This window comes from Mustelus asterias, chromosome 14 (genome assembly GCF_964213995.1).
Source record: "Mustelus asterias chromosome 14, sMusAst1.hap1.1, whole genome shotgun sequence".
In the NCBI taxonomy this organism is placed as follows: domain Eukaryota; kingdom Metazoa; phylum Chordata; class Chondrichthyes; order Carcharhiniformes; family Triakidae; genus Mustelus; species Mustelus asterias.
This window is the reverse complement of record NC_135814.1, coordinates 16,319,407-16,346,965: the sequence shown is the minus strand read 5'-3', so window position 1 is coordinate 16,346,965 and position 27,559 is coordinate 16,319,407. Positions and strand designations below refer to the sequence as shown.

General features: G+C 47.0%; 1 protein-coding gene across 1 annotated transcript in view; it reads right to left on the bottom strand.

Moving 5' to 3' along the window:
* LOC144503513 (band 4.1-like protein 5) overlaps positions 1-27,559 on the bottom strand; it is a 114,933-nt gene that overhangs the window by 3,822 nt on the left and 83,552 nt on the right. Inside the window, exons 11-15 of the mRNA XM_078227914.1 lie at positions 14,847-15,016; positions 13,266-13,372; positions 10,589-10,619; positions 8,161-8,200; positions 6,752-6,867 (exon numbers count right to left, since the gene is read on the bottom strand). Of these exons, the coding sequence (XP_078084040.1) occupies positions 6,752-6,867; positions 8,161-8,200; positions 10,589-10,619; positions 13,266-13,372; positions 14,847-15,016 (464 nt within the window). The remainder of the gene's footprint in view (positions 1-6,751; positions 6,868-8,160; positions 8,201-10,588; positions 10,620-13,265; positions 13,373-14,846; positions 15,017-27,559) is intronic.

The following is a 27,559-nucleotide window of genomic DNA, read 5'->3' as shown; positions in this document are numbered from 1 at the left end:
GGCCAAGCAGATTTCATGTTTTTTGACATTATTAAAAAGGTGCCGCAGTCTCCTGACTTAGTGACAGTGTTCTCACAGAGCCAAAAACAAAAACTGACAACGTTACCACACACCAGATTATTTGATTTCATTTTCATTCATATTTGGGATCTGGGCATCGCTGCCTAAGCCGGCATTTATTGCCCCATCTCTAAACGCCCATGAGGTGGTTAGCGAATGGCAATAAATGTTGGCACGGTGGCACTGCTGCCTCACAGCGCCAGGGACCCAGGTTTAATTCTGGCCTTGGGTCACTGAGTGGAGTTTGTGCTTTCTCACTGTGTCTGCATGGGTTTCCTCCGGGTGCTCCGGTTTCCTCCCACAGTCCAAAGATGTGCTGGTCAGGTTGATTGACCATGCTAAATTGACCCTAGTTTCAGGGAGATTAGCAGGGTAAATATTTGGGGTTATGGGAATAGGGCCTGGCTGGGATTGTGGTCGGTACAGACTGAACTATAGGCTGAATGGCCTCCTTCTGCACTGTAGGGATTCTATGATTCGAAGCTGCTGCTGAGTTATCTTCTTGAACTGCTGCGGTCCCCGAGGTGCAGGTGCACCTAGAGTGCTGTTAGGGAGGGAGTTCCAGGATTTTGACCCAGCGACAGTGAAGGAACAGTGATACATTTCCAAGTCAGGATGCTGAATGACTTGGAGGGGAACCGTCAGGTGGTGGTCTTCTCATGTATCTGCTGCCCTTGTCCTTCTAGATGGTGGCGGTCGTGGGTTTGGAAGGTGCTAAGGAGCCTTGGAGAGTTCCTGCAGCACATCCTGTAAATGACACACACCACAGCTACAGTGTGTCAGTAGTGGAGGGTGTGAATGTTTGTGGATGGGATCCCAATCAAGCGGGCTGCTTTGTCCTGGATGGTGTCAAGCTTCTCGGGTGTTGTTGGAACTACGCTCATCCAAGCAAGTGGAGAGTGTTCCATCACACTCCTGACTTGGGCCCTGCAGATGGTGGACAGGCTTTGGAGAGTCAGGTGGTGAATGACTCGCCACAGGATTTCTAACTTCTAACCTGCTCTTGTAGTCACAGTATTTGTACGGCGGGTCCAGTTCAATTTCTGGTCAGCACTAAGTCCCAGGATGTTGATAGGAGGAGGATTGAGTGATGGTAAAGCCACAGGATGTCATGGGGCGATGACTAGATTCTCTCTGGTTGGAGATGGTCATTGTCTGGAGTGAATGTTACTTGCCACTTGCCAGTCCAAGCCTGGATATCGTTCAAAGCTTGTTGCATTTGGACATGGACTCCTTTCGTATCGGAGGAGTCACGAATGATGAACATTGTCATCAGCGAACACCCCACTTCTGACCTTAGCATGAAAGGAAGGTCACTGATGAAGCAGCTGAAGATGGTTGGGCCTTCAGACACTCCCCTGAGAAACGCCTACAGTGATGTCCTGGAACCGGTATGATTGATCTCCAACAATAGCCATCTTACTTTGTGCCAGGTACAACTCCAACCAGAGGTCAGCTTTATTCCCAATCCCATTGACTCCAACGTTCTTTGATGTCACACTCAGTCAAATGCTGCCTTGATGCAAGGGCAGTCACTCTCATCTCACCTCTGGAGTTCAACTATTCTGTCCATGTTCAAACCAAGGCTGTAGTGAGGTCAGGAGCTGTGTGGCCCTGGCAGAACCCAAACTGAGCGTCACTGGGCAGGTTATTGCTGAGTAAGTGTTGCTTGCACTGTTGATGACACCTTCCATCACTGAACTGATGATCCAGAGTAGATTAATGGGGCGGTAATTGGCCTAGTCCTGATTTTCGTGTTCGGGACCTACCTGGGCAATTTTCCTACTGTCGGGTAGATGCCAGTGTTGTAGCTGTACCGGAAAAGCTTGGCTCGGCGCATGGCAAGTTCTGGAGCACAAGACTTCAGTGTTATTGGCAGAATATTGTCAGGGGCCTTAGCCTTTGAAGTATCCTGGATCATCCACTCTGCACTTCTGGCTGAAGATTGTTGTGAATGCCTTATCCTTTGCACTGATGTGCTGGGCTCCTCCATCATTGAGGAGGTGTTGTTTAATTGTCCACCACCATTCATGACTGGATGTGGCAGGACTGCAGAGCCTTGATCTAATCCATTGGTTGTGGAATCATTTAGCTCTGTCTGTCACTTGCTGCTTGACATGTAGTCCCGTGTTGTAGCTTCACCAGGTTAGCACCACATTCTTCAGGTTTGCCTGGTGTTGCTCCTGGCATGCTCTCCTGCACTCTTCATTGAACTAGGGTTGATGCATTGGCTTGGTGGTAATGGTAGAGTGGGGGATATGCCAGGCCATGAGGTTACAGATTGTGTTGGAGTACAATTCTGCTGCTGCCGGTAGCACACAGCGACTCACGGATGCCCAGTTTCGAGTTGCTAGAGCTGTCCGAAATCTATTCCCTTCAGCATGGTAATAGTGCCACCAACACCTAGCAATCAAACACTCCAGCAGAGGTTTTTCGAAAAGAAAATATGTCATAAACTTACCATGGACAACTATAAAGACCTTATTCCCACCTTTATGAGTGTTTAAGTCTTTTCCATCAACTTGTGTGTGCCCCCCCCGCTCCCCCAATGCCGCCCCCCCCCCCCCCCCCCCCCCCCCGCCCCAATGGCCAGAATGGGGTCTACTTGAACTCAGCAGCAAGTTAAAATGGCCCTCCTGAGTTTGTGTTTTCCGCTTGTGTGAATCCCGTTTTGCCCCCTTTTCCCTGCTGGCAAAAATGGGATCAGACAGGAATGACAGCGTGCGTGAGTGTTAGTGTGTGAGATCTGCAAAAATTTATCAAGTGTAAATAAATTCTATGATAGTCCAATGTGTGTGCTCCATGAAAAGAGATATCAATGCTTTAGAATTCGCGGGTGTAAGAATATTTAAAGATTCAAGTGGAGAAATTTGAAGGACAGTGATAAAGTCTAAAACGAGCAACATCGAGTGGACAGTGAGAGATGCAGAGCTTTCAGAGAACTCAGCATGATTAACCAGGCACAATGATACAATTTCCCTCACAATCGCTTAGGGAGACACAGCTCATCTCCCTTGACTTTACAAAGCAATGCTTATAACTCTGCCAGTCAGTCAGTCTTCCAGTATTGCCACAGAGCAAATCGGCCATTTTGTCTTCATGCAATTGTTACTTCAGAGCAGAGCAAAGCAGAGCAAGCGTCGACATGCAATGTTAGCAACAGGGCATCATTGCTTTCTTCAAGGTGCCTCACTCACTCCTTCCAAATACATCTGTTAGCCGAAAAAGAATTTGCATCCAATAATGAGAGATAATCTCCACAGGAGATATAAAGGAATTGGCCAGGAGTGTTACTTCAAGAAATCGCTGGGTCTGCCACTAACTTCTCATCTGCAAGTTAAAGTTTAGGTTAATGCTAGCAACTTAAAAATAGATGGCAGGGCAGAAGGGATTAGAAGTCATAGTTTGAGGATAAGGGGCAAACCTTTTAGAGGCGGGGAGAAATTTCTTCACCCAGAGGGTGGTGAATGTGTGGAATTCACTGCCACAGAAAGTAGCTGAGGCCAAAATATTGTCTGATTTCAAGAAGAAATTAGATGTAGCTCTTGGGGCTAAAAGGATCAGGGAGGAAGGGGGTAAATCAGGATATTGAATTCGATGATCAGCCATGATTAAGATGAATGGCAGAGCAGGCTCGAAGGGCCGAATGGCCTACTGCTGCTTCTAGTTTCTATGTTTAAGTCATCATAAACTTGGAGGAATGAAGATTGAGCAGTGTATGATTGCCTCAACTCAAGATGGAATTATCATCTTTTTAATTCTCCACATTAGTGACAATATTAATGCATCCATTTGATTTACAACGGGGGACAGATCTTTGAAAGTACAATATTTCTGGTTTAACTTGGAGATAACGACTCGGAGTGAAAATTCAGGCTTAGACTTGAGCTGAATTCTCCAACAGGAAGTTGCTGGAGGTTTAAGAGAAAGGAAGAAAATGTTGCGGCACTAAATTCTGTGGCACTAAATCCTGTGGCCTCCACCCTTTGGCTGGACAACAGACAATCAACTGGGTGCATGCACTGGACCATGGAGTTATTGCTGGCATTACAGACCCAGCAGAAATGTCAATTTATGTAATCAGTTTAGAAGCTGATCAGAGATGAGAAGGAATTTCTTCTCTCAAGAGGGTAGGGAATCTGTGGAATTCTTTACCACATTGGGCTGCGGAGACTCTGGAGACATTGACCGGGATTTTGCTGTCCGGCCCGCTATGGGAATCGGAGCGGGAGAGGGACAGACCATGAAAAGGTCCGTTGACCTTGAGTGGGATTTTATGGTTTGGGGAACAGTGAGGCCGTTACATTCCACCCATTAAGTATACCCAAGGCTGAGATAGACGGGTTGTTAATCAGTAAGGGAATCAAAGGTTATGGGGATAAGGCAGGAAAGTGGAGTTAAGCATTATATTAGATTGGTCATGATCTCATCGAATGGTGGAGCACAGTCGATGGGCCGAATGGTGTACTTCTGCTTATGGTTCTTATAGTTTCAAATCCAAAATCACGGTTTAAAGAAGAATCGGCCCTGCCTATGACGAATTATTGTGAAGCTCAGGCTAAGCAGTTTATCTAAACCCGAGGAGAATTGGAGATTTATATTGAGAACAGCAACCACGAAACAGGCAGGGAAACCCAAAGCAGAGCCCAAAGCACAGTGTGTGCATGTTAATATACATATGTGTGGGCGTTAGTGTGTGTGCATGTGCGGGTGTGTGCGCATTTGCAGGTGTGTGCGCATGAGTAAGTTAGAGAGGCCTGTCCTAGGATAGAGCAAGGAAAATGGGCCTATACTCTAAAAAGTTTAGAGGAATGCAAAGTGATTTTGCAGAAACAAAAGTTCTTAGAGAAGCTGGCAGGGTAGATGCAGAGAGATCGATTTTCCTGGTTGGAATCTAAAACTAGGGTCAAAGTCGCACAATAAGGGGTGAGCCATTTAGGATTGAAAAGAGGAGAGGTTTAATCGTTCCAGGGACTATGGATCTTTAGAATTTATTATCAGAGAGCTGTGAATGTTCAATTGTAGAGTAAAAGGCTCTCTAGCAGTAAGGAAAGGAGGAAGTAGGGCAGGAAAGGGGAGTTGAGCTAAGAGTTCAGCCAGGTCTTGCTGAATGTGAGAGTTGATTCCAGAGGCTGAAAGGCCTACTCCCGCTCCCATTTCTTACATTTTAGAACGAAATCTCACACACAATTTCACGCACAGCCGGAAAAGTTAATCAGAGGGGATTTGCAAAAGAGTGAGCGTCATCTCTATCTCTCATCATGAACAGAAAGTAAGGCATGCAGAAAACGATTCTTCACAGAGCCAGCAGGTGATTTATTCCGTTATGGTCCATCCACCCTCAGATCACACACCCGGCAATCAGGTCAAAAAGAAAAACCATCACCCACCACCACAGGAAGGAAGAACCGCATTCAACGGTCCCGCAATACGTCAAGCACCGGAGTTCCACCACCTTGAGCATACAGAGTCCAGAAACTGAACAAGATCAGAGGCGAGACAAAAATTCAAAGAAGCCAGTTGATTCAGTCGCTTTTGATTTGGAGCTGCAGACAGCAGCAAACGCGGCAGCGCACAAAACAGAAACAAAGGCCATCAATGCTTCAAGTGGCAGCCTGGCAACGACCATCATTAGCAGAGCCCAACTTAGGACACTTAGTTTAAACTGGTCTACTGGTACCATGCCCAGACCTGTGCAAGAATCATGGCAGAAAGGGGCAGTGGAACCTCATTATTACCAACTCATGGATATCAATATTAGTTCCTCTCAACACCTTACCGACTTGGGAGGACTTCCAATGACATTAATGGAGCTGCCACACAGGCTGAGTTTGTAACACTGAGGTTCTGTATGTTAATTGATTTTTGGTCACATCTCGAGGGTCAGTCCTCCCTCAAGCCTCTGTGAAATACCACAAGGGTTTTCTTTCTAACATTTAAAAGTGCAAATAAAATGCATGGTTGTTGTTGTCAAGCGATGTCTCCCCGTCGGAATCCTGCACAGATGAAACCTCAAGGCTGGGGCCTGCAAAGGAGTCCCACAGTCCTGGTCTGGTACATGGACAGGTCTGGTACATGGACAGGTCTGGTACATGTTTCAAGAGCTTCCTCTGTAAAACAAAAAACCTCACCGCGACATTTTTCATCCCAACATTATTACACTTTTAATGATGAAAGCAACTTTGGAACCGCAGTTCATTGTTCATTAAAAAGCCTAGCATTCATTTTTTAAAATCACAGCGTTGCTGTAGCTGAGACGGTAGACTGTCTTGGGTGTGCAGTTACCCAAATTATTACGAACGGATTCAAAATATACAATTTCCGTGGAAATCTGTTCATTAAAAAAATTCTTGAAAGCTGATTGCTGAAATAATGTCACAAATTTGAGAGAACAGAGGTCCATTAATATCCTCTCACGCCAATAAATAAAAGCCTCTGAACTCAGGCTTACTGTTTGGGTTTAGTCTTTTAGCCAACAATGGAAGGTGACATTCATAGGTATCGGAATATCAGATGTGACTTTTGAGTTTCTAATGTGCCACAAGAATTTATTTCAACAAGGATTTTCAACGCAAAAACACGTTGACTAAGTTTGGACTATGCAATTACATTTCAAATTGTTCTAACGGTTTGCATTCATTTGTTACTATATCACTTTGGTTATTGAAAGTAGGAAGGTCACAATCCTTACCTCCTCTTCTCGGATTGGTTGAGGCCTGGGCTTCTGGGAAGGTTCTCGATTTCAATGGGTACAGGGGCACTGGGTAAGGACGCCACAATAGGGACAGCTGACCTCATCATTGCGACCTGAGGCAGAAATTAAAACATTTGCATGAAGAGATGTAGGGTTTTGGTGACCATGTACCATATGGGATGAAACTGCAGACATTGGATTTTTCTGGTCCAGTTATGAAGGACTCTGAGGGGAAGGGGATGGGGGTGCAACTGCTATACATAGTAACATTGGAAGCAGTCCAAAGGAGATTCACCAGGCTAATTCCTGGGATGAGAGGGTTGTCCTATCAAGAGAGACTGAATAGTCTGGGTCTGTATTCCTTGGAATTTAGAAGAATGAGGGGCCACTTTATTCAGACATACAAGATCCGGAGGGGGCTTGACAGGGTAGATGGTGAGATGTTTTCACTAGTGGAAGAGTCAACAAGGGGACATAACTCCAAGGTAAAGGGCCACTCATTTAAAACTGGGGTGCGGAGTAGGATTACTGAACAGTATTTTCAAAAATTTCATAGTCATGATGGGCTGAACAGCTTCTGTGCTGTACAATTCAATGATTATAACACAATGGTCACTGTTACAGAATACTGGGCGGCACGATGGCACAGTGGTTAGCACTGCTGCTTTACAGCGCCAGGTCCCTGGCTTCGATTCTGGCCTTGGGTGACTGTCTGTGGGGAATTTGCATGTTCTCCCCATGTCTGCGTGGGCTTCCTCCGGGTGGCCCAGTTTCCTCCCGGATTCCAAAGATGGGCAAGTTGGGTGGATTAGCCACGGTAAATGCTCTTTCGGAGAGCCAGTGCAGACTCAAAGGGTCAAATGGCTTGCTTCAGCACTCTAGGGATTCTATGAAGTGTAGAGTCACACATTTAGCCTTTAAGCATAATCAGACGCAGACACGCGATGTTCCTTTTTAAGGTTTCTGCTATTGATCACATTATCGACATTTAAGAAAGAATTTACATTTTCCCGGGGTGTACAGTTTTCAGTGTTCCAGGGCCAACAACAAGACAGTGCACAGCCTGGCAGGGCCTCAGAAAATCAAACCATGGATGGAAGAGTTGACTTGAGGAGGAACTTCTTCACACAAAAGGTTGTGAATCTGTGGAATTCCCTGCCCAGTGAAGCAGTTGAGGCGACCTCATTGAATGTTTTTAAGGCAAGGATCGATAAATTTCTGAACAATAAAGGAATTACGGGTTATGGTGAGTGGGCGGGTAAATGGAGTCCACAAAAAGATCAGCCATGATCTTATTGAATGGCGGAGCAGGCTCGAGGGGCCAGGTGGCCTACTCCTGCTCCTAGTTCTTATGTTCTTACTAGGGAGCCAGACACCACATACACAGGACAATAACAGACACATACCTGGGAGGAAGGTTTCTGGCTTGCTGCGTTACTGTGAGAACTGATTTCAAACAAAAAACAAGAGAAAACAATGATCGCGATCATTTATACAGAAAACCAAATGGTGAAATAATATTTCAATTATGACTTGAGCTTTTTTGTGTATCTAAGCTGTACTGGTTATTTTTTTTTTAAACTGTGATTCTAATTGTTTAACACAAAAACAGAGTTAAATCGCAGCAGTAGAAACCACAAGTAATACAACAATTAAACTGAAACCCAGCGAAGAGATCATGTCCAGAAGTCTAGGCATGAAGCCATTACATGGAAGAATTTTACAAAGGCAGTCGTCACAGGCACAAGGATAGTTTAGAATGACTGCACCATACCGGCAGGTGTGACAGAACTCTGGAAAAAGTTCAGTTTGGGGGCCCCTGGATTTCACTGAACAACAGCTAAATCATAGAAACCGTACAGTGCAGAAGGAGGCCATTTGGCCCATCGAGTCTGCACTGACTACAATCCCACCCAAACCCCTGTCTCTGTAATCCCACATATTTACCCCGCTAATCCCTCTAATCTACACATCCCGGGACACTAATAGGCAATTTAGCATCGTCAATGCACCTAACCCACACATCTTTGCACTGTGGGAGGAAACTGGAGCAACCCATGCAGACACAGGGAGAACGCGCAAACTCCACACAGACAGTGACCCAAGCCGGGAATCGAACCTGGGTCCCTGGAGCTGTGAGGCAGCAGTGCTAACCACTGTGCTACATTTTAAAGGAGACTGAACTGTCTCGATAAACGGGTGGTGCAAGTTGTAAGAACTCCAAACAAACACGACGGGCGGGACTCTCTGGCCTCCCAGCTGCGTGTTGCTCGGCGGTGGGAGGCAGGATGTTATTCGCTGGCAGTGGGATTCTCTGCTCCCACCGCTGTCAATGGGATTTCCCACTGATGGCACCCCATGCCGCTGGGAAAACCGTGGGCGGGGGTGCTGCTGCTGGCAGGATCAGGGAATGCCGTTGGAATGAACGGCCGGAGAATCCCACCCAATGACTGTCTAGTGGCACCCCAGCGTCATTCTTAAACAGAAACTGCTGCAAGTTCACTCGTTTGCTGGTGACCGCTATATGGGAAGGAGAGCAGACCCGATTGGGAATATTTTTTAAAAGTGGCCCTTTTAAGTCACTATCAGTTTAATGAGAATTACAAGGAGTGAATTCAACGAGGCTATTTGACGTGACATGCGTAACAAGTTGAAATGATATTCATTTCACAATCAGGCACAATCTCAGGCTGAAGGGACGATCCTTTAAAACGGAGATGAGGAGGAATTTCTTCAGCCAGAGAGTGGTGAATCTGTGGAACTCTTTGCCGCAGAAGGCTGTGGGGGCTAGCTCACCGAGCGTCTTTAAGACAGAGATAGATAAGTTCTTGATTAATAAGGGGGTCAGGGGTTATGGGGAAAAGGCAGGAGAATGGGGATGAGAAAAATATCAGCCACGATTGAATGGCGGAGCAGACTCGATGGGCCAGAATCCGCCAGAATACTCAACAGTTTCAAGCAGGATATTTACTGAGTGGAGACATTTGTATCAGGAATGTGACAGATATTTCAGTCCAAACATATCTACTCCTTCAAGATCAGTGACTCCTCCCACCTTTGTAATAGCGTCTGACTTTACTCCATGTCTCAGCTCACCTGCTGCTCAAACCCTCACCCCATGCCTTCAATAAATCGCTGGACCCCGACTATTGCAAGACTGCCCTGGTTGGCCTCCCAGCCTGCCCCTAGTTCACCCAAGATACAAAAGTCTGAGGTCACGTCCCAAGTGACTCAAGAACGGCTTCTTCCCTGCCGTCAGACTTTTGAATGGACCTACTATATATTAAGCTGATCTTTCTCTACACCCTCACTGTGACTGTAACACCATATTCTGCACCCTCTCCTTTCCTTTGTCCCTATGTACTCTATGAATGGTATGCTTTGTCTGTATAGCGCAAGAAACAATACTTTTCACTGCATTATACCCTAATATATGTGACAATAATAATAAAAAAATTTAAAACTCCCTGTCCTTATGCACTCCATGCTGTTCACCACTCCCTCGTGTTCACTGACATACACTGGCCTCTACGGCTGCAAATAACTGTTTGAATATTTTCATCCTGGTTTTCAAATCCCTGTGCCCTCAGCCCTCCTATCTCTGTAATCTCCAGCCCCAAAACCCTCCAAGGTCATGGTGAACTCTGTTTCTCTCTCCACAGATCTGAGCCAGTCTATCTGAGAATTCCAGCACCCGCAGTACTTTGCTCTTGGACTTGCAGACTGGTCACACGGTCATGCTCAAGAACAATCAACTAAACCTGCTCAGCAGATTCTACCTGGTCAGTGACTCTCAGTTACCCATTAGTTTGAATTCAGTGAAGCATTGCCTACCTTGGTTCCAAGTGTCTGTTGAATGGATTAGCTGTAAAAGTACAGAAATAATGGCAGTTAGTCGTGTTGCAGGGACATAGATTATAGAATCCTACAGCAGTGCAGAAGGAAGCCATTCAGCCCATTGAGTCTGCACCAACCACAATCCCACCCAGGCCCTATCCCCATTACTCCATGCATTTCCCTAGCTAGCCCCCTGAGGGGCAATTTAGCATGGCCAATCCACCTAATCCGCACATCGTTGGACTGAGAGGGGAAACCAGAGCACCCAGAGGAAACCCACACAGTCACCCAAGCCAGGAATTGAACCCAGGACCCTGGGGGCACTGTGAGGCAGCAATGCTGACCACATAATATTTAACGGCGAATGTTAGTGCAGAGAGATCATATGTACTGCAATCCAAAATCAATTAAAATGAAAATAAAGTAATTATACAGCTGCATTAGCACTGCTGCCTCACAGTGCCAGGGACCCGGGTTCGATTCCCGGCTTGGGTCACTGTCTGTGGGGAGTCTGCACATTCTCCTCGTGTCTGCGTGGGTTTCCTCCGGGTGCTCTGGCTTCCTCCCAGGAGTCCAAAGATGTGCGGATCAGTTTGATTAGCCATGCTAAATTGACCCTAGTTTCGGAGGGATTAGCAGGGTCAATATGTGGGGTTACAGGGATAGGGTGGGATTATTGTCGGTGCAGGCTTGATGGGCCGAATGGCCTCCTTCTGTACTGCAGGGATTCTATGACATTTTTTCCCAATACCTTATCTTGTAACAATCACGAATGGTTCAACATCAACCTCCCCCTCACAACACAAGTCATTACAAAAACCCCAAATTCACACTTTACTGTGTGGGAGACCCCCTCCACAGAAATGCTGGCACACTCACAGGAACTCTCTGCCTGAACTTACAAAAGATGAGCTTGAATGATCTGAAGGAAAGCAGCGCAAACATGACGGAAAAATATTTACACTGTGCTCCTGGCAACGGAAGATAACCATGCAAGATGGCTGTCAATGTCCTTCCACGCGTGCACACTTGCCTGCTCATGCGCTGAATTCGATGTCATAAGTGAGCACGTATTGGTGGGGGTGGGTAGGGTGTGGATGAGGTAAATCTGTGAGATGCCAATCTTATACTGCAACCAGGTGGAAAAAAAACACTAATGCAAACCATCCCTCTAAACTAATTAAACTGCTCAAATTTCCCCTGAGAAGCACAGGGCATATCTGGATGCTCTGAAATTTATAGTAATCCCACGCCTCCGGAGCCCCATCATGGGTGGGGGTTTCTGGTGTGCCCCCTCCCAACCCTGAAGCACACTGCCCCCCTTAAAAAAATGGTAGCAGTGCTTCCAACCGTCCATGCATGGTTTTATCAGCAAGCATAGCCAAATATTTAACTGGTGTACAACAGCAAAAAAAAAAAAATCATGTGTGGCAAAGGAAGACATGTTATGACCGGGAGTGCACCACCTCGTAGGGTGCCCTCGGGCTGGCACAGACAAGATGGGCTGAATGGCCTCCTCCTGTGCTGTAACTTTCCTATGGTTCTATGATGGGAGTACATTCAGTAGCAACCTTTGAAAGGAAACTGGATAATCGATGGAAAAGAAAGCAACTGCTGGGCTAAGGGGAAAAGACCAGGGAAGTGAGGCTAATTGGATAGCCCTTTTCAAAGAGCTGGCGCAGGGCAATGCGGGCTGAATGGCCACATTCGATGCTGGAAAATTCTGTGAAAGTAGTGCAGAAATCTGCTGACTGGTTCACAGATATTCCTCCACGCCCTCAATAACAAACCTTCCAAGACATCAGAGTCAGAAATATCACGGCACATTGCACCACCATACACAAAAAAAAGTCACCGCATTTCAGGGCCAGACAGATCTCCTGGACTTGGGTTTCAATCGAACTTGCTATTTTTCTTCCCCCAAAATGGCCTTGGTTTTGGGGTGGAGAAACCATATGCAAAGCCTACACTGTGGAGAACAGGCTAGATGGATCAGAGTGTATTTTCTTGTCCATCACTGCTTGCATCATGGTGGCAGTGGTTAGCATTGCTGCCCCACAGTGCCAGGGACCTGGGTTTGATTCCTGGCTTGGGTCACTGTCTGGGCAGAGTCTGCACATTCTCCCCCTTGTCTGCGTGAGTTTCCTCCCAGTGCTCCGGTTTCCTCCCACAGTCCAAAAGACGTGCTGGTGACCATGCTAAATTCTCCCTCAGTGTACCCGAACAGGCACCAGAGTGTGGCGACTGGGGAATTTTCACAGTAACTTCATTACAGAGTTAATGTAAGCCTACTTGTGACATGATTGGAAATGCCGGCATTGGACTGGGGTAGGCACAGTAAGAAGTCCCACAACACTCGGTTAAAGTCCAACAGTTTTATTTGGTAGCACGAGCTTTGGGAGCGTTGCCCCTTCATCAGGCAACTTGGAGCAGTGCTCCGCGGGCTTGTGCTACCAAATAAACCTGTTGGACTTTAACCTGGTGTTGTGAGACTTCTTACTTGTGACACTAATAAATAAACTTAAGAAGTGCACTCTGCGTACATTTCAGTGCCAGGAGGTTACAACCATGATGGCTTTAACACAAAAGGACAGGTGTGCCGTTCAGTAATAGACAATAACTAGAAGCCATTTCCAGCTCTCTCTCTACACTCAGCCGTCAGTCAGGTTATTACCTCGCTGCTGTGTCGATCTTCTGGAATAGCGTCTGCTGGGCCGGCGCTCAAAGGACACTTGCCGACGTGGTTTACTAGTTTTGGTGGTCTGGTACTCTGTTCTGCCACTGAAAATCAACCATTTCAGAAATTAATTCCAAAACTGCCACAGGCGGGGGTAAAGGTACAAAGATGTATGGCTGCTTCTGACACTCAAGCCCTTCAAGCAGCAATGCATCAGTCCCTCCAACGATTACAAAGCAAGATTGTCCTACTGTCCAGAAAAAAGGCGCTTTTTTTCCTTTTTTAAATGCAAGTTCAGCTTGAAAGAATCGTGGAAATTCACAGGCATATTGCCAGACCATAAATTTGTGGCTTGCACCACCCCCCAACAGGCCCCCCCCCACCCCCCAACCCTCCCTCCCCGGATCCTACAGCCCCCTATTCAGGTTCCTGCTTGCTCGCTCAATGGATAGTGTGGATGAAGGGGACCTGACACACACGACACAAAAGAGTGGGAGGGCAACAGGATTGCACGGCCCTGCTTGCACCAGCACCACGGAAGAAGAATGCTTCACCCTGACACAAGACCTGCAGTCTGAGATGGGACCTGGGTTCGATTCCCGGCTTGGATCACTGTCTGCGCAGAGTCTGCACGTTCTCCCCGTGTCTGCGTGGGTTTCCTCCGGGTGCTCTGGTTTCCTCCCACAGTGTGAAAGACGTGCTGGTTAGGCGCATTGGCCATGCTAAATTCTCCCTCAGTGTACCCGAACAAGGGCCGGACTGTGGCGACTAGGGGATTTTCACAGTAACTTCATTGCAGTGTTAATGTAAACCTACTCGTGACAATCATAAAAACTTTAATGGTATCAGAACTAGGGAATTACAACTATCAGTAAAGGCTGAAGAAGCTCAGGCTCCATCCTCCAGTAGAGAGGGGGCTGAGGAGTGACCTGGTAGATGGCTTTAAAACTCTGATGGGGTTCCATAGGCATAAGGATGACATTTCCACTTGGGGAGTCCATCGACAGGAGGTAGCCCCCAGTGAATGAATTTTGAAATTCAGGCAACATCTCTTTACCCAGGGAATGTTTAGAATGTGGAACTTGTTACTACATGAAGTGGCTGATGTTAAATAACAGATGCATTTGAGGGGGAGCTAGACAATTATATACGAGGGAGAAAGGAACAGACGGATATGCTGATGGAGTTAGACAAAGCAAAGTGGGAGAGGCTCACGCGGAGTCTAAACACTGACATAGACTAGAGCTGGCATTTCTGTGTTGTAAATATGATGTAATATGTATTATGTAAGCTGCCAATTTGTGTTAAACCCCTGGGAACTGCCAAAGATGTAAATCACGACTGTATTGATAACATGCATTCAAAAGTGTACACTCCACTAAACGATTACTCGCATCCCCGCCATCATTAAAGGTTTTAAAAGTCAGCCCCTTATCGCATTCATTTTCCTGAAAAGTCATGTTTCTTTAACGAGTCTGCAAGAATGTACCATTTCGCACCTCTTGCCATTCACCCCCAAATCGTCCCTTACGTTTTGTCAGGTAACTTAACAGATCCCAGGGTTTGAGAGCTCTTTACCTGTATCTGAACCGGGAGCCCATTCGCACAAAGGATAGCTGGTTAGAATTCTTCTGGACGGGTCCCCGCAATCGGAAAAAAGCGTGGTGTTCCACAGCACATTTCCAGAGGTGTTTGCAAGCCTTCGGGTGATCCAGTCGAAATACAAAAGTGTGTTCTTGTTCTTTACCCTTGTAGGGAAGAAAGTAAAGTTCAAGTCATCCATGTGGTCGCCCCACCAGGTTTTGTGCTGCTCCAGATTGTCATCAATGCCCAGTCTGCCACTGTTTGGTAAGCAAGGCAGAGAGCATTCAGAAACAGTGCTTCTTTTTACAACTATCCTATCACTGCTCCAGTGGGAAAGGCATACTATCCTGTGTGGTACTGAGCTACACAGTTGCTGAAGGTTCCAGGTTCACTCACTGACTTTCCCCACACAGAATGTGCTGGGTCTACAGAGCTAATAACCATCCAACTGACTGACAGCTCTCTCCAGAGTGAGGCTTCCTCCAGAGATAGGGCAGAAATCTGTGAATGATTACAACAAGACCTCACATTTCCTCACTCGTTTGCATATCTTTCCTCACATTATACCAAACTGCAAAATAAACAATTAAGCACCGGCTTTCCAAGTTGCTCTTCTGGATTTTGGGGTACCCGTGCATCTAACATCAGTGGGGTTCTTAATCCAGGCTCACCATTGACATTTTAGTCAAGCAGTCAGGGACCAAAGCGCCCAGTAAAATCCAGCCCCACCAGATCGTATGTTCAGATAAGGAGTCAATATCTCCAAAGGGCCAGGGAGGGCGGACAAACGTTGGGCCTAAAAATTAACAAGTGAAGATTGTTAACTCCAATAATTATATTTGAGGGAATAAGTATAAAGCGTATATTTTACCTTCAACAAGCATATTCTCTGAACAGTTCAGCAGAGTGACAATCTGCTTCCCCCCACACCCAGCTGTCCCCATACATCATTCAGCTAATGGTCATCATCTGTGTTTAGCAATTGGCTTAACAATATATTCGCCAAAGGATACAGTCACTGATACACTGGCAAAGATGATAACTGCACTCAATGAAACCTTACTGAATCTACAAACAAAGAAAAGGTAAGGGCAAAGAAAGGAAAGATGGTATTTCCATAGTGTATTTCACAAGAACACACGGAGTGGACCACACAACCTATTGAGTCTACTCTGCCATTCAATACGATCGTGGCTGATCTTGGGCTTCAAGATCATTTTCCCGCTCGCTCCCCATTTCCCTCAGTTTTATGAGACCAGTGGCGGAATGTTCCCATCCTGCCTGCCACAGGAATCTTAGCGGACCATGCAAAGGTCCATCAACCTCAGGCAGGAATTTCCGGCCTTTGGGTGAGCGCAGCCAGAAAACCCCGAACTCTGTCCATCCCAGCCTTCAGTGTATTCAACAACAGTAAGAAGTCTCACAACACCCGGTTAAAGTCCAACAGGTTTATTTGGAATCACGAGCTTTCGGAGCGTTGCTCCTGCATCACTCAGCTGATGAAGGAGCAGCACTCTGAAAGCTCACGATTCCAAATAAACCTGTTGGACTTTAACCTGGTGTTGTGAGACTTCTTACTGTGCTTACCCCAGTCCAACAGCGGCATCAAATTCATCAACAGACCAACTACAACCCTCTGGGAAAGAATTCCAAAGATTCACTACCTTTGCAGTGAAGCAATTTCTCTGCCTCTCAGTCCTAAGTGATCGATCGGCCCCTTATCCTGAGACTGTGCCCCCATGTTTTAGGTTCCCCAACCAACGGAAACAATCTCTGTGTCCACCTATCAATCCCCGTCAGAATTTTATAGGATTCAATGAAATCACCTCTCATTCTTCTGAACTCGAAAGAATTCTAGAACCAGGGGACATAGATTCAAGATAAGTGGCAGTAGGTATAGAGGGGACATGAGGACAATTTGTTTTATGTAGAGGTTGGTGAGTGGTGAGCCTGGAATTCGATGCCCGAGTTGGTGGTAGAGGCAGAGACTCTGAACTCTTTTTTAAAAGTACCTGGATCTGCTCCTTAAGTGCTGTAAGCTACAGGGCAATGGGGTGGGTGCAGGAAGGTGGGATAGAAAGGGTGTCGTCAGGCTAGCATGGACAAGATAGGCCGAATGGCCTGCTTCTGTGTTGTAACTTTTCTACTATGGTTCTAATACAAGTCTAATTTACTCAGCCTCTCATCACAGAACAAAGAAAACACAGCACAGCAACAGGCCCTTCAGCCCACCAAGTCTGTGCCGACGCTGATGCCTCTCTCATCTAATATTTTCTTACCTCTACGTGGTCCATATCCCTCTATTCCCTGCCTATTCATGTAACTATCTAGATGCCTCTTGAACGTTGTTATAGAATCTGCTTCCACCACCTCCTCTGGCAGCACGTTCCAGGCATTCACCACCCTCTGTGTGGAAAACTTGCCCCTTACATCTATTTTAAACTTTCTCCCTCTGACTTTCAACCTATGCTCTGAGTAATTGACCCTTCGACCCTGGGAAAAAGACCCTGACTATCCACTCTATCCAAGCCTGTCATAATCTTGTAAACCTCTATCAGGTCCCCCCTCATCCTCCGACGCTCCAATGAAAACTATCTAAACTATCTTTATAGTCCATACCCTCCAAACCGGGTAACATCCTGGTAAATTTCCTCTGCACCTTTTCCAATGCATCAACATCCTTCTGGTAGTGTGACGACCAGAATTGTACACAATACTCCAAATGCAGCCGAACCAAAGTCTTATACAGTTGCAACAGGATTTTCCAATTCCTATACTCAACGCCCTGACCGATTAAGGCCAGAATGCCATACGCGTTCTTGACCACCTTGTCCACCTGAGTAGCCACCTTCAGGGAACTGTGGATCTGCACGCCTAGGTCCCTCTGTATGCTAATATTTCTAAGGGCTCTACCATTTACTGTATACTTGCCATCGACAGTAGACCTTCCAAATCACATCACCTCACATTTGTCCGGGTTAAATTCCATCTGCCATCTTTCGGTCCAGACCTCAAGCCGATTTATATCCTGCTGTATCCTCTGACAATCCTCCTCATAATCCGCTACTCCCCCAAGTTTGTATCGTCTGCAAATTTACTAATCAGACCACCTACATTTTCCTCCAAATCAATTATATATATTAGAGGCCTCAGCACTGATCCTTGTGGAACACCGCTTGTCACAGACCTCCAGTTAGAAAACTACCTTTTCACTGCTACTCTCTGCTTTCTATGCCCAAGCCAGTTTTGTATCCATCTTACCAGCTCACCTCGGATCCCATATGATTTCACCTTCTGTATCAGCCTGCCATGATAGGCAGGCAGATGCTTATTGATAGGCTTTACTAAAGTCCATGTATACACATCCACTGTCCTGTCCTGGTCAATTTGTTTTGTCACTTCTTCAAAGACCTCAATCAAGTTTGTGAGACACGACCTCCCCTTCACAAAACCATGCTGCTTATCGCTAATAAGCCTATTCTGTCCCAGATGTGAGTACATCCCGTCCCCAAGAATCTTCTCCAATGATTTTCCCACCACTGATCAAAGGCTCACAGGCCTATAATTTCCCGGATTATCTCTTTTGCCCTTCTTAAACAGAGGAACTCTGGTTTCCTCCCACACTCCAAAGAAGTGTGTGTTAGGTGGATTGGCCATGCTAAATTGCCCCTTAGTGTCAGGGGGGCTAGGGTGGGATTGTTGTTGGTGCAGTCTCGATGGGCCGAATGGCCTCCTTTGGTAGGATTCTAAGTACTTTTGAAGTGTTGTGATGTAGGAAACATAATAGTTACTTTTCAGACATCAAGCTCCCAAGAACATCAAGGCAAACCAACCAGATAGTCTATTTTACCAATATAGCTGGGAATAAACATAGGCCAAAACATCTGAAGATCTCTCCTATTCTGCTCTGGAGGGTATCCTGGGATCTCTATAAGGCCTTGGCTTAAAGCCTCATTGTGAAAGCTGGCATCTCCCAAAGTGCAGAGCTTCCTCAGTGTTGCACTGAATCATCAGCCTAGATTGAGTTCTCGAGTAGGATTCGAGTCCACAGTCATTTAACTCTGAAGTAAATCCAGGAATTAAGTCCTAACGCCATTCTTCAAGGTTCCCAGCTCAATAAAAATGCAGGGCAATGCCTCTCAAACTTTGTTTATCCAGTAAGACATCACCATATTTGTTGCAAGCAGCTACTGAGTGTTTGTGAGAGAGAGAGAGAACGAGAGAGACACGAACATAGTTAAAATGGAGCTGCCTCAGTAAAAGTTATAGTTATAGTTAAAGCAGCAAGGGAGTCAGTCAAATTGGATAGAAATTTCAAACAGCTGGCATGGACACGATGAACTGAATGGACTCCCTCTGTGCTGTGGTTATTTTCCCATGATGCAGACTGGCAGTGATGCAAATATGAGCATTGGACAGTAAAGTGGACAGCATGCAAACAAAGCAACAGCGTTCCTCACTGACCCTCTCTGTTTTCATAGATTTTATTGGCGAACAAAATCTCCCTGACACAAGATTAACGCATGATTACAGCTCCATCCCACCCCACCCCCCCCCCCACCCCCAATCCCCCAGATGGCCTGACATTTCAGATCAGCCCAAGACATCCCCTCCTTCTCCCCAACTCACTTGGGTGGCAGAGTGATTAGCACTGCTGCCTCACAGCTCCAGGGACCTGGGTTCGATTCCTGGCTTGGGTGACTGTCTGTGGGGAGTCTGCACGTTCTCCCTGTGTCTGCGTGGGTTTCCTCTGGATGCTCCGGTTTCCTCCCACAATCCACAGATGTGCAGGTTAGGTGCATTGGCCATGCTAAATTACCCGTTAGTATCCCAGGGTGCATAGGTTAGAGGGATTAGCAGGGTAAGCATGTGGGGTTACGGGCTTAGGACCTAGGTTGGATGGTTGTTGGTGCAGACTTGAAGGACCGAGTGGCCTCCTTCTGCACTGTTGGGATTCTGTGATTCTATTTCAGCAAGAAGTCCGGAAAATAGATACCGACATCCTTGATCAGAGTATACATGTACGGATATTAATCTCACCGGCCAGGGCTGCACCTGCTCATCACAGCACACCCTGACCTCAACATTATTTAAATCCAAGATTAGTTATTTTGTAGTTTCTTTTCCTCAGATACTCAATCGCCTACAATCAGCCCCGTCACTCCATTCATTACAGAGATCCCAGCACCTTTTAAAGAGAGAGTAGATGAGACATTTTGAGGCAGGGGAAGATATGGAGAGAATGGAAGTGTTGGGATTAGCACAGGGTAGCTCAGACAGAGAGCCAGCAGAAATTGCAACGCATCCCACCACACCCCATACCACCCCATCACTTGGATGAATCTATGACTCATGTCTAGGACTGCCCCAGTCTTTGTTAGTTCATAAATATTTATTACGAGAAAAAAGACACCCAAAGCAAATTCAAGTCCTTGTCTTTTCACAGCCGGACTGAGATTATTTTAATAACATCACCCAACATTTCTGATCAACCTCCAGGTGGTTAAAATCATTAGCAGTTCAACTTGTCACCAGTGCTTGGCAGAGTTGACCAGTGATGTGTCACTTGCCCTCAAGAAGCTCAACTAACTTCCCTTCCCCAGTCAGACAGGCCGTGGTGACCCTGTCCTCCCCCCAGTCAGACAGACAGTGGTGACCCTGTCCTCCCCCCAGTCAGACAGACAGTGGTGACCCTGTCCTCCCCCCAGTCAGACAGAGGTGAACCTGTCCTTCCGCCAGTCAGACAGACAGTGGTGACCCTGTCCTCCCCCCAGTCAGACAGAGGTGACCCCGTCCTCCCCCCAGTCAGACAGACAGTGGTGACCCTGTCCTCCCCCCAGTCAGACAGACAGTGGTGACCCTGTCCTCCCCCCAGTCAGACAGGCCGTGGTGACCCTGTCCTTTCCCCAGTCAGACAGACAGTGGTGACCCTGTCCTTCCCCCAGTCAGACAGACCGTGGTGACCCTGTCCTTTCCCCAGTCAGACAGGCCGTGGTGACCCTGTCCTCCCCCCAGTCAGACAGACAGTGGTGACCCTGTCCTCCCCCCAGTCAGACAGACAGTGGTGACCCCGTCCTCCCCCCAGTGAGACAGACAGTGGTGAACCTGTCCTTCCCCCAGTCAGACAGACCGTGGTGACCCTGTCCTTTCCCCAGTCAGACAGGCCGTGGTGACCCTGTCCTCCCCCCAGTCAGACAGACAGTGGTGACCCTGTCCTCCCCCCAGTCAGACAGACAGTGGTGACCCTGTCCTCCCCCCAGTCAGACAGACAGTGGTGACCCTGTCCTCCCCCCAGTCAGACAGACAGTGGTGACCCTGTCCTCCCCCCAGTCAGACAGACAGTGGTGACCCTGTCCTCCCCCCAGTCAGACAGACAGTGGTGACCCTGTCCTTTCCCCAGTCAGACAGACAGTGGTGACCCTGTCCTTTCCCCAGTCAGACAGACAGTGGTGACCCTGTCCTCCCCCCAGTCAGACAGACAGTGGTGACCCTGTCCTTTCCCCAGTCAGACAGACAGTGGTGACCCTGTCCTTTCCCCAGTCAGACAGACAGTAGTGACCCTGTCCTCCCCCCAGTCAGACAGACAGTGGTGACCCTGTCCTTTCCCCAGTCAGACAGACAGTGGTGACCCTGTCCTTTCCCCAGTCAGACAGACAGTGGTGACCCTGTCCTTTCCCCAGTCAGACAGACAGTGGTGACCCTGTCCTTTCCCCAGTCAGACAGACAGTGGTGACCCTGTCCTTTCCCCAGTCAGACAGGCCGTGGTGATCCTGTCCTCCCCCCAGTCAGACAGGCCGTGGTGATCCTGTCTATCCTCTTCAATGTGTTTCCAGCACTTATACTTTTTATTTCAGACTTCCAGCATTGACTTTGTTTCTTTTCTTAGAAGTCGGTAATATCATGGGAGGGAACAGGTTTAACTAGGCAGTTATATTCAATCTAGTGATCACTTACAACTGAATTGCCCAACTTTTGAATTTGGGACTGAGCATTCATGTCAACATTAACCTTGCAGCAGCCTTTGCCCAAAGAAAAAAAAATTACTGGGATGCTACCGGGACTTGATGGATTGAGTTATGAGGAGAGGCCGAATAGACTGGGACTTTTTTCCCTTGAGTGTAGGAGACTTAGGGGTGATCTTATAGAGGTCTATAAAATAATGAGGGGCACAGATCAGCTAGATAGTCAGCATCTTTTCCCAAAGGTAGGGGAGTCTAAAACAAGAGGGCATAGGTTTAAGGTGAGAGGGGAGAGATATAAAAGGGTCCAGAGGGGCAATTTTTTCCACAGAGGGTGGTGAGTGTCTGGAATGAGCTGCCAGAGGTCGAAGAGAACAAAGAACAAAGAACAGTACAGCACAGGAAACAGGCCCTTCGGCCCTCCAAGCCTGCGCCGCTCCTTGGTCCAACTAGACCAATCGTTTGTATCCCTCCATTCCTAGGCTGCTCATGTGACTATCCAGGTAAGTCTTAAACGATGTCAGCGTGCCTGCCTCCACCACCCTACTTGGCAGCGCATTCCAGGCCCCCCCCCACCCTCTGTGTAAAAAACGTCCCTCTGATATCTGAGTTATACTTCGCCCCTCTCACCTTGAGCCCGTGACCCCTCGTGATCGTCACCCCCGACCTGGGAAAAAGCTTCCCACTGTTCACCCTATCTATACCCTTCATAATCTTGTACACCTCTATTAGATCTCCCCTCATTCTCCGTCTTTCCAGGGAGAACAACCCCAATTTACCCAATCTCTCCTCATAGCTAAGACCCTCCATACCAGGCAACATCCTGGTAAACCTTCTCTGCACTCTCTCTAACGCCTCCACGTCCTTCTGGTAGTGCGGCGACCAGAACTGGACGCAGTACTCCAAATGTGGCCTAACCAGCGTACTATACAGCTGCATCATCAGACTCCAGCTTTTATACTCTATACCCCGTCCTATAAAGGCAAGCATACCATATGCCTTCTTCACCACCTTCTCCACCTGTGTTGCCACCTTCAAGGATTTGTGGACTTGCACACCTAGTGTTTGCACACCTAGTCCCTGTGTTTCTATACTCCTGATGACTCTGCCATTTATTGTATAATTTTGTCTTTTAAAAAGCATTTAGACAGTGACATGGGTAAGTTGGGTATAGAGGGATATGGGCCAAATGCGGGCAATTGGAATCAGCTTCGTGGTAAAAACTGGGTGGCATGGAGAAGTTGGGCCGAAGGCCTGTTTCCATGCTGTAAACCTCTATGACTCTAATACCAAAAGACAGACTTCTGAGGAAACCTTTTGGAAGAACATACAATGCACTTGGGTCAAAATGAACTACCCGCACATCAAAAAGAACCTGCAGCGTCCTTAGGGAAAAAATTCCCGCAGCCATTTCCAGACCCCTTACATCAACATGTAGACAAAGCGAAACTTCAAGCGAACCCTTTTCGCCTGAAGGGGGGGTTCTCTATCCAGCAACATCTGTGAAAACATCGAACGGAACTGTCAATCTCCCCGGTTTTCAAAAGCCCTATTCCTTGCTGGTAGGCCACAGCAAGTTGTAGGGTTGTAGATGGCTCCAGAGTTAGCGAGGAAAAAGGTCATGAAGTGACTGGAAAACAGTGATGAGAATTTAATTTTAAAATATATACAATTGAAGCTTCGCTGGACCAGGTCAGCGAGCACAGGGTTGATAAGTGAATAAATGTTGGTGAGAGTTAAGACACAGCAAGAAGGGCTTTGTCTGAGCTAAGTTTACAGATAGTGCAAGGTGGGGGGGCCCAGCCATGACAACATTGGAATTGTTGAGTCTAGAGGCAAAGGTGTGAAGGTTTTCTAAACCTATGTTTGCCTTTTTTATCAATCTATTTTTCTTTCTTGGCAGATTTTCTCCCCTCCCCTCTGGAGCCTGTGCTCGGCTGCAATTACATGGGCCAAGGGTGCAAACATTTAATGATTTCTAAGCTTGGAGTCTCTGCGACTTGCCTAATTACAGTTATCAGGTACCAGACGATCACACGTTTCATGCCTCGTGGCTTTTCCCTAAAGGCACCAAGCTGGACGACAGCCACCTTCCAGGACCTCGCTCAAGTGGCCATCTTCCTGGCAACGATTGAAGGCATTGAGTATTCAGCAACAGGTGCGCCACGGGCAGGTGTCATCACATTCTTACGGAGATGCCAAGTTGGAACAATGCTACATGTTCCCTCAAAGCAGACTGCCCAACCTTGAGCACATACCAAGGTTATAATTTTCAACTTCCATTACTTTAGGTAGTAATCAGGTGGAGCGCCCTTTAGAGAGAGTGATTTTATAAGTAGCAACTGTGTGGAAGTTCTCAGTGCAGTCACTTCTCTCTTTAGGAGAGTGAATTCAATGATCAGAAAGGATCCCTTTGCATTATCTTTGTCCCTCAGTGATCACTTAAACAGCTTCCCTCGATTATTACAGTACTGTACATGTTATCTTGCTGTTTTTAAATTGATGGTCATGTTTCCTATATTCCCACAGTGACTCCTCTCCCTCAGGTACCATGTCCTATGATGGCATTGGCGATCACCAACTTCCACTGGACTGGTCTACAATTTGGGGTGGCACAGCGGTTAGCACTGCTGCCTCACAGCCAGTGACCCGAGTTTGATTCCCGGCTAGAGTCACTGTTTGTGTGCAAGTTTGCACATTCTCCCCATGTCTGCTTGGGTTTCCTCCGGGTGCTCCGGTTTCTTCCCACAGTCCAAAGATGTGCGGGTTAGGTTGATCGACCATGCTAAATTGTCCCTTGTGTCAGGGGGACTAGCTAGGGTAAATGCATGGGGATCGGGCCTGGGTGGGATTGTGGTCAGTGCAGACTCGATGGGCTGAATGGCCTCCTTCTGAACTCTAAGATTCTATGATTTCTACGATAATTATGTTTGACAAAACACCGCAATGGCTTGCCGTTGCTTTCTACGGTTTGACTGAGCAGGAAACTCTCCCGCTCTTATCAGGCTTACTGAAGGATGATAATCAACTTGTCCGGCCATATTACGAATGCACCTTCTGTGACCATCAAGTCCCAGAGCTAGACTGGAATTGGGAGCTGCTGGCCCAGAGTTAGCGACACTACCAGTGAGACGCAAGCTCCTCCTCGCCCCCGGACCCCCACAAAGTGACTACACTTAAACAAAGGAAAATGCGTCATTGGCCATGAAGTATTTGGGACATCCAGTGGTCATGACAGGTGCTATATCAATGCAAGCCCTTCTTCGCCAGCAGCAAGCCACTTTCAAAAGGGACTGCAAGTCTGAAATAGGGCTACAACATTATGTAGTCAATTCCCTGACTTCCTCAAGTGTAGCCATTGTGACTAATCAGTGACTTTCCCCCATAGAGCTGAAATCTAATGCAGTGATGCGAGAAAGTTAAAGACTACACAACAACACATAGTGAAGCAAAATCGCAAACAGCTTGGAGAATGCGGTTGCCATTTTGCTACCGCCTCCGATGAATACAGTGAACTCGAGTGTACAGTGCCTCAAATCTGGCTATGTTGAAAATTGGGCTTTACTTTTTAAAGCAGCCTTGCATGAATTTTAATTATTATTAGATGAGTAAGATAACTTGCTGGTTGTCTGGCTAGGTGCTGCACGGGAGCGGTGGCACGCCGACTCGTTATCAGTTTCATACACCTGTCTTTTCCTGCGTTCTTAAGTGGTCTGAGCAACCCTTGACCCGACCTGGCCTGACACAGTTCAAACCATCCAACCCGAAACGCGGAAAGATCCGAAATCCAGCTCGGATTTGATCCCACAGATTGCCGGTTTGGAGACACTGTATTACCGAATGTGCAAAAAATGTGCGCGCCCAAAGCACAAATATTCCTTATTAACTCTGCATCCAGGACAACCTCATCATCAGGATGTTTTTAGACAGGCAAGGACACTGACCCAAAGTAACATGACTATTTGCAGACCAAATCTCCCAACTGAATTGCAGAATTCAAGGACAAATTGTTTCAACAGTGCTTGCAGCGAGTGCTCAATCTTATCAAAAAAAAACCCTTAACATAGCAATGTCCACAAGTAGCCAATCAATGTAATCAGAGTGCTTGCAATGGCCTGGCAAAAACTGCGGTGAGAAAAACAGGGTTAATGTTTCAGGTCAAAAATTTCGATGAAAGATCAGCAACCTGTTAATATCAATTCCTGTGTTTCTCTCCACAAGCGCTGCCTGACCAGCTGTATATTTCTGACATTTACTGTTTTAATTCCAGATTCCCAGCAACTGCAGTAAAATGCTTAAAGACTTCATCAAATACACCCGGGGTCTCCCTTGACACTGCCTGTGGTGGGCCAGAGGACATGTTGGGTGATAAGCAATGGCAGCACTATGACCTTGCACCGTGCTCTCTTGCCATTGAAGTACAACTCGTGGATCTTTTTAAAAGGACACAAGTAGGAATATTTTCCACTTAATGGCACAACACAAACCCGTCTTGTGCAGAGCAAGTGGCTATGGGCAAGTGCTGGGAAATAGGATTAAGTGGGAGGTCAGGTGTTTCTCCACATCGGTGCAGATTTGATGGGCTGAAGGGCCTCTTCTGCACTGCACGATTCTATGATTCCAAGTTCAGAGATTTTCAATCGGAACTGCAATCGGATGCAAGGTGGGACAGATGTTGGAGCAGCAGCAAATAGAACGGGAGTGAAATTTAAAACAAAGACAATTCTTAAGGGGTGGTTAAGAACATGCAAACAAAAATCCATGGGGCCTTTGCAGAGCCCGACAAGGTATCTCAGGTCACCTTTGTCATGGCTGAAGGAGCATGCAACTCAGGGCAAAGATGAGGGAGTGAAGGATACTAGGAAAGGACATCAAGGTGCAGAACCCGCCCTCGTTTGATGGGCGCTGTAGATAAAGTGGCATTGCATGAGGAGTGTGGTAGGAAAGAGGTTTAAGAGGACATGGCACCATGTCATCACTGCAGGAATTCTTCAGGGTAGTGTCCAATTCCCAATATCTTCAGCTGCTTCATCGATGACCTTCCTTCCAACATAAGGTTAGGAGTGGAAATATTGATGAATAGCATTCAGTACCATTTGCAACCCTTCAGGTACTGAAGCAGTCCATGTCCATTTGCAGCAAGATCTGGACAACATTCAGGTTTGGGCTAATAAGTGGCAAGTAACATGCCAAACAAGTGCCAGGCAATGACCATCTACAGCAAAGAGAGAATTTAACCAGTATATGACCATCGCTGAATCCCCCATCAACATCTTGGGGGCTAATATTGACCAGAAACTGAACTGGATTAGCCATGCTAATACTGCAACTACTCCAGCAGTTCAAAGGCTGGGAATTCTGCAGAGAGTAACTCTCTTCCACTTCATCCCCATTGATGTAGACAGAGGCATGTCCTCCACTACGCTTCCTGTAGTCGATGACTATTTCCTTCCTTCTGTTGACATTGAGGGAGAGATTATTGTTGTCACACCACTTCACCAGATTCTCTATCTCGTCATTGTTTGAGATCCAACCCACAACTGTGGTGTCATCAGCAAACTTGAATATCAAGTTGATGGGGAATTTGGCCACACAGTCATAGTAGGGGGCTAAGAACAGCCTTGTGGGACACCGGTGTTGAAGATGATCATGGAGGTGTTGTTGCCTATCCTTACTGATTGCAGTCTGTGGGTTAGGAAGTCCAGGATCCAGTCGCAGAGGGAGTTGCTGAGCCCAGGCCATAGAGTT